The following is a 7,837-nucleotide window of genomic DNA, read 5'->3' as shown; positions in this document are numbered from 1 at the left end:
AAAGAAATGAATAAGGAAAAATGAAGCATGAATAGAAACTCAGTCTACAGTAGAATACTATTTACATCCTTTAGCAATTCAAAACTAAGGTTGGGGTGTGTAGAAACTCGTAACTACAGGCTTAAAAAAACTAACAGAAATGAGAACATCAGTAAAGCAAACATCTGTCCCAAATGCAGATAGTTTGATTTGCCCCATTTAACAAAAAATGCGTGTCTAGCTCAAAAAAACAAAAGTTGCTATAAATGTGGCAACTGGGCATCTTTCTTTTCTTTTTTTTTTGTTTTAGTCGTTTTTATATAGCACAAACTCAACCCGAAGGTATTGGAGCACTTTACATGAGCAATAATTATATTACACAAGGACACATTCATGTTTTGTAGGCAGGGGGAGACAATAGACAAAGTGTTTTGCGGAGAATCACAGGATGTTGAGCCGAAGAAGCTGAGACTGGAACCTAGATCCCCAACTCCAAAGTCAGCAGCTGTGGACGTAACATCACATTCTCGTTGCTTATAGCAGTATTTGGATTTTAGACTTGTACAAATGCAGTGAAACCTGTCTCCAGATACGGTTAACTCTAAAAATACCAAAAGAAATGAGCTAACACTATCATAGAAGGTGCTGCATTACACAGCATGACTTGTATTTTCTTGCTGTATAATTTAGTAAATAAACCTTGTTGCATAATTCCATTGGCCATGCCGAAAGAGTACATTATCAGTGCAAATTAGGAATACCTACTATTACTCTTTTCATTCAAGAAATATATCATTGATATTCAAAAATATTTCGCAATATTGTAGATTGACAATGAGATCCGAATTCTTTACACCCCCTAACGCCCGCACAAATAATGTAAGCATTTTTTTGCATTTAGTAGAAGTATGAAACGTACAGTGCAAAGGTCGAAGAAACGTAGGGAAACAACTTTTAAAGCGAACCCCTTGTTCTGCGAAATGGTATTGAGCCATCACCCATGAATGCAATTGTTCGGTTTAACATTTGTTCTCCGGCCCTTCGATCTGTATGGTTGTCTTGCAGAAGCTCAAGTGTTGTTGTTTTTTGGCTCGCATCTCCCCAGTGAAAACCACATCACAAATTGGCTCCCCTGGGCAACTCAACTCATGTTGGCAAATAATTGAGAAAACATTAAACAGAAAGCGCCCACTACATGGTCTTTCATTTTTAGAATTTGTCTCTTTTAATTAAAAGGAAAAACATCTCTGTAAACAATTGAAAAAATGGTGATAGCTGTGAAATTAAAGCTGTAGAGGTCTGCTGCACGCCGACTGTGGCCAGGCTCACAGTTTTATTTTTCCTTCTTGTATAGACTCGTAAATGCTCTGAGTCATTGGGAGGTAGACGCGTTCACTTTCATCTAGGAAATATAGTGGGTCTTTGATGGCGGATGGGTCAAAACCTTCCGCCACCAGTGTTACTTTCCGCTGCTTGAAAGTTGTTGTGATCTCCAGTTCATCCTAGAAAATAATAATAATTACATGGAAAATGATCAGTGCTTTGAAATGGCACAAGCTTGAAAACAATCCTGATCCTGTACTTCAGCAGCAACCCATCTAATCATTACCTTCAAAAGCGAAACCCTCATGCTGCGCTGGCGCATGGCGATGACGTGGCGCCTTTGCCGAACCCTGACCCACTCGCACCAAAGAGGGTACCATTACCCTTCCCCTTTTGCAGCGTGCATAAGTGAGATGACGTGGCGCCCCTGCCGAACCCTGACCCACTCGCACCACAGAGGGTACCATTACCCTCCCCCTTTTGCAGCGTGCATAAGTGAGTGCCCCTAGTGCGTACCAACTTCTCCCGCGGAGAAAAGTCCTTCTTTTATCAATTACATTTCAGACCCATTTTTTGCAATTAAATTTCAGAATCAAATGTGAACCTCAAGACGCAGCAGACTTCCAAAGCAATTATAAACAAACATACTGAAAAAAAAGATTGATTCAGGCGGGGATTGCGGGTGTCGGACGAGACAAACACTTCCTGTAGCGAAGTTTTTATAACGGTAAAATGAGTTCTACTCAACATATAAACATATTTATCTATTTCCCACTGCGGATATAAGAGACAGAAAAGTAAATCACTTAGATGTACGACCATTCTATGCTCTTTCTATGGCCCAGCTAAGACAATGGGTGGCTGCTCCAACCCATCTAGGAGATCATATTCTGGATCTGGTATGCTCGAATTTCGATATCACTATGGCCCATCCTGAGCCAGTAATCTGGTCGGACCACAAGCTTATCAGATTCTCCTGGCCTCTACTGACTTCTGTTGTGATTCATCCCCAAACTGCCCACACACAGAAGATTAACCTAAATACCCTCTCTGATGGCCTTGCTGCTTCTCGCCCTTTGCTTCCCCCTGATATTGAGGCTGCTGCCAGCGCATTTAACTCATGGGTGGAATGCGCGACTGTTGCATCAATTAATAGCAGCCGGGTCCGTAGACTCCGTTCTACCCCCTCCAAACCTTGGTTTTCTCATGCCCTCCGCGACCTCAAATCAGGCTGTAAAAAGCTAGAGAGGTTGTGGAGACAAGCCTATCTTCCCGAGGCGAAAAATGATTTGCGGGCTGCGCAAAAAAAGTATTATGCAGCCATCAGATCTGCCAAACGTAGCTACTATGCTGGACGTATTAACAAAGCCAACAACAATAGTAAGGAAATCTTTACGATTGTAAAAAGTTTTGTATCTCCCTGTGCGTCACAACCTCTGCTACCTGCATCGAAGGAATGGTGTGAAGAACTATCTGAGTTTTTTATTGAAAAAATTGTTAAAATTCAGGTGGATCTGCAAAATGTTTGTAATGGCCCCACATCGTCTTTAACTACTCTGCTTCCTTCATTGCCTCCACGCACTGAGCAACTGGCTGAACTCACCCCACAACTAAATTCTGACATCATTGCTATTGTTGCTGCTTAAAAATCAGGATCTCCCTCTGACCCTTGCCCGGCTAGAGTATTTGCGGGTTTAGCGGAAACAGTGGGAAATGAGGTAACCCAGATCATCAACCTCTCGCTTCTTACGGCTACTGTCCCCGCCTGCTGGAAGCAAGCAAAATTGCTCCCATTGTTAAAAAAAAATGGACTAGATCCGGCCACTCCGTCCAATTTTCGGCCAATATCTCTGCTCCCTGCTCTTGCAAAAATCTGTGAAAAGATTGTTTTCAATCAGCTGGATAATTTTGTTGAATCGACAGAGGCCCTACATCCAGCTCAGTCTGGTTTCCGGGCCGCCTATAGTACCGAGACGGCCTTAGTCGAAATATCGGAGGCTATTCGGGAGTGTCTTGACGAAGGTGGCAGAGCGGCTCTGATCTTACTAGACCTCTCTGCTGCCTTCGATACGGTGCCTCACTCCCTTTTACTCGCCAGACTAGCCGACATTGGTGTTACTGGCCCCGCACTTGACTGGCTGACTTCATTTTTAAATAACCGCACACAACAAATTTGGCTGCCTCCATTTGCCTCTACCCCGAAATTACTTTCTACTGGTGTTCCACAGGGATCCACTTTAAGCCCTTTACTTTTTAACATTTACCTTACCCCTCTAATCTACCTTGCTGAACAGTTGGGGGCAAAAATGATGGCGTACTCCGACGACACACAACTTTTGTTTACCTGGTCTAAAGATAATTTAGATACGTCGGCGGCCCAACTCTGTTTGTCCTCTGTTTTCCAATGGTTAGCACATGCCCAGCTAAAATGTAATGAAAGTAAATCTGAGATCCTGCTGTATGGCTCTTTTCCTGAGGATTTTAGTGAGCGTCTTTGGCCCGCTGACCTACCCCCTCCAAAAGCCACATCTGGACCGGTGAAAAACTTAGGGGTTTGGTTCGGTAAGAACCTTAAGTTTGAGGACCACTTAAAGAAACTCACTGGGGTCTGTTTTTCTACCTTAAAAACTTTACGTAGGTTCTTCCCTTTCCTACCGAAAGAAGCTAAAGAGACTGTCATTCGTGCCTTAGTACTCTCTAGGCTGGATTACGCGAATGGACTGTTCTGTGGATTGCCGGCATACCTGATTCACCGTCTTCAGGTCATTCAGAACGCCGCGGCCAGACTCCTGTTTAATGCCCCTAGGCGTTCCAGTGCTCGTCCTCTGCTATGTGCTCTCCACTGGCTTCCAGTTGCCCACAGGATTTTGTTTAAAATTCTAGTGCTTGCTTACCGAGCTATCCATCAAACTGGCCCGGTTTACCTGAGGAAAAGGTTTTATTTGTATGTCCCTAATCGCCCCCTGCGATCGGCCAACTTGTGCCAAATGTCCGTTCCCAAATTCAAATATTGCAGACTTGGCGGCCAATCAATCTCAGTGAGAGCAGCAAAATCCTGGAATGCTCTTCCCCTTCACTTGAAAACTGCATCGACTCTTAGTGCTTTTAAGAAAGGACTAAAAACTCACCTTTTCAATATCATAGTCTAATTTTTTTCTATCTTTGCATCCAGATATTTGTCCTCTCCCAAACTGCTCAGCCTTCAACGCGCCAGGATACTATTTTTTTAGTAATAGAGCGCGCTATAAAAGCCTTTAATAATTGGAATTTGCGACAAATTGCTAGTTGCAATTTACGAGTTGCAAAATCCAATGTACAACAGTGTCTCAGACACTGTTTGCGATTCCCAATGGAATTGCAAATTGCATTCCTCATGAACATTAATGAGACTGTTGCAAGTTGCGACCCCACTGGAAATGGCTGGCACTCCCTGGGATGGTGGCCTGCTAGGGTTAGAAGACCACCATATCTCGGGCTGCTTTGTCAATAAAGCAGTTTTAAAAAAAGAAAATGCCGCCCAATTTCCTTGAAAGAAAACAGGATGCATAAAAAAAAAAAAAGAAACATTTCAGTTTCATTATTTAACAGCAGGCAGTGGCCCCTGGGACCACTGCCTTTTCTTAAAAAATATTTGCACATCCATTCCCAAAGGGGAAGGGGTCCGCTGGGGCCCCCTTCCAGTTTGCGAGTGGTTTACCACCCTTCTGAAAAGGGTTGTAAACTGCAAGTGTTTTACTACTGCAATTGCGGTCGCAAAACATTCATTCATAGGTTTTGGAGTCGCTATTAGGAAGGGACGCCCTTGGCACGCTCCTTCCTAATAGCGAGTCACTCACCCTATTTTACGAGTCGCTAATTGATTAGCGACTCACAAAATGGAGTTGGTACATTGGGCTGACCTATTTTGCACTTGCTGGTTTCTCATTAGTGCATATTGATGACACAGAACATTTGTTTCTGCTATACACAATACCGTTACTGATTTAAGTTTCAAAAACCTGAAAGTCTATGTTGCACACGTTAAGGGAAGAGACAAACAGATAGAGCCAAGTGAAGTAACAGCAAAGTAAAAGCATGCTTGAGACATGTGAGAAAAGAGATTTATTTGCATGTAAGGGAATGGAAAGGGTGGAAAGATAGGTGTTCCAGACATGGAAGGGGTACTGTAAGTGGAGTCTCTCCAATTAGGAGCAAGGGCCCTCTCACCCCCCAAAGGGTGTCATGCTTTATCATAGGCCAGCTCCTTGTTGGGCCAGCACTGCAATGCCTAATGGGCCCCACAAGGGGACTCTTTGCGGATCTCTTCTCTGGTTGCTGCCATGAAGCTAAGAAGTGATGTGAGGGCTTATGTGTAGTGAGTAGAAGCGGGAAGCATAAAATGAGTATAAAAATTGCTATTGGATTCGTAAAACAATTTTATTCACAGGGTTCCTCTGCTACAAATAAAAACAACCGACTGTAAAAAGTCATGGCTGCCGAGGAGATTTATACCTACTACAGCTTAAGGCAGAGGTCTTCAAACTTTTTGATGCCGAGACCCCCTTGTAAAACCTTTTTAGGGGTAAGGACCCCCTTCTGACAAAAGTTTCTAGAAACTGGTACTCCTCATCATCATCCTTTGACAACCATAAATGCGCTTGTTAGACCTCATCACATCCATCCATCATTCATCCACCCACACTTTCACACATCCATCCATCCTTTCATCCTTCCATCCATCCATCCATCCTTCATCCATCCACCCTTTCATCTTTCCATCCATACATCCTTCCTTTACCCATCCACCCTTCCATCCATCCACCCATCATTCATCCAACCACCTTTTCACACATCCATCCATCATTCATCCATGCAACCTTTTATCCATCCATACATCCATCCACCCTTTCATCCTCCCATCCATACATGCATCCTTAATTCATCCACCCTTTCATCCATACATCCATCCATCCACCCATCATTCATCCTCCCACCTTTTCACTCATCCATCCATGCATCATTCATCCATGCAACCTTTTATCCATACATCCATCCATCGGTCCACCATTTCATCCTTACATCCATACATCTATCCTTCATCCATCTATTCTTCACCCATCCACCCTTTCATCCTTACATCCATACATCCATCCTTCATCCATCCACCCTTTCATCCTTCCATTCATACATCCATCCTTTACCCATCCACCCTTTCATCCATCCACCCATCATTCATCCACCCACATTTTTACACATCCATCCATCATTCATCCATGCAACCTTTTATCCATCCATACATCCATCCACCCTTTCATCCTCCCATTCATACATCTATCCATCATCCATCCACCATTTCATCCATCCACCCACCCACCCTTTCATCCATCCATCCACCCATCATTTATCCCCCCACCTTTTCACACATCCATCCATGTATCATTCATCCATGCAATCTTTTATCCATCCATACATCCATTCTTCATCCACCCACCCTTTCATCCATCCATCCACCCATCATTCATCCCCCCACCTTTTCACACATCCATCCATGCATCATTCATCCATGCAACCTTTTATCCATCCTTACATCCATCCATCCTTCATCCGTCCACCCTTTCATCCTTCCTTCCATCCATCCACCCTTTCATCCATCCTTCATCCGTCCACCCTTTCATCCTTACATCCATACATCTATCCTTCATCCATCTATCTTTAACCCATCCAACCTTTCATCCTTACATCCATACATCCATCCTTCATCTATCCACCCTTTCATTCTTCCATCCATACATCCATCCTTTACCCATCCACCCTTCCATCCATCCACCCATCATTCATCCGCCCACTTTTTCACGCATCCATCCAACATTCATCCATGCAACCTTTTATCCATACATACATCCATCCACCCATTCATCCTCCCATCCATACATCGATCCATCATCCATCCACCCTTTCATCTATCCACCCACACACCCTTTCATCCATCCACCCATCATTCATCCCCCCACCTTTTCACACATCCATCCATGCATTATTCATCCATGCAATCTTTTATCCATCCATACATCCATCGTTCATCCATCCACCCTTTCATCCATCCATTCACCCATCATTCATCCACCCATCTTTTCACACATCCATACATCCATCATTCATCCATGCAACCTTTTATCCATCCATACATCCTTCATCCAGCTACCATTTCATCCTTCCTTCCATCGACCCTTTCATCCATCCATCCTTTCATCCATCCACCCTTTCATCCACCCATTCATCATTCATCCACCCACCTTTTCACACATCCATCCATCCTTCATCCTTACATCCATCCATCCACCCATCATTCATTCACCCACCTTTTCTGTGCCTTTCTCATGGGGGAGGGGAAGGGGGGGGGGGGGTCAGTATCTCTCTGCGAGTTTTTCCTTCTTTCCCGATCATGGGAGGGCATCTCTGTGCCTCCCTGCTGGGGGCGGGGGATTTGTCAAGGGACCCACAGCTCCAGGTGCGCAATATCCATTGACCTCAAAGGGCAGGCTACACTACAGCCTGC

The 7,837-nt window shown here is 44.1% G+C and overlaps 1 protein-coding gene across 1 annotated transcript in view; it reads right to left on the bottom strand.

The window, feature by feature from the left end:
• Window positions 1–1,180: 1,180 nt before the first annotated feature.
• The window catches only part of SLC27A2 (solute carrier family 27 member 2), a 319,902-nt gene continuing 313,245 nt past the window's right edge, over window positions 1,181–7,837 (bottom strand). Inside the window, exon 10 of the mRNA XM_086958245.1 lies at window positions 1,181–1,481. Coding sequence (XP_086814371.1) covers window positions 1,305–1,481 — 177 coding nt within the window. The 3' untranslated portion in view covers window positions 1,181–1,304. The remainder of the gene's footprint in view (window positions 1,482–7,837) is intronic.

This window comes from Lissotriton vulgaris, chromosome 2_1 (assembly GCF_964263255.1).
Source record: "Lissotriton vulgaris chromosome 2_1, aLisVul1.2, whole genome shotgun sequence".
Taxonomy (NCBI): domain Eukaryota; kingdom Metazoa; phylum Chordata; class Amphibia; order Caudata; family Salamandridae; genus Lissotriton; species Lissotriton vulgaris.
This window is presented reverse-complemented; position numbering and strand designations above follow the sequence as displayed.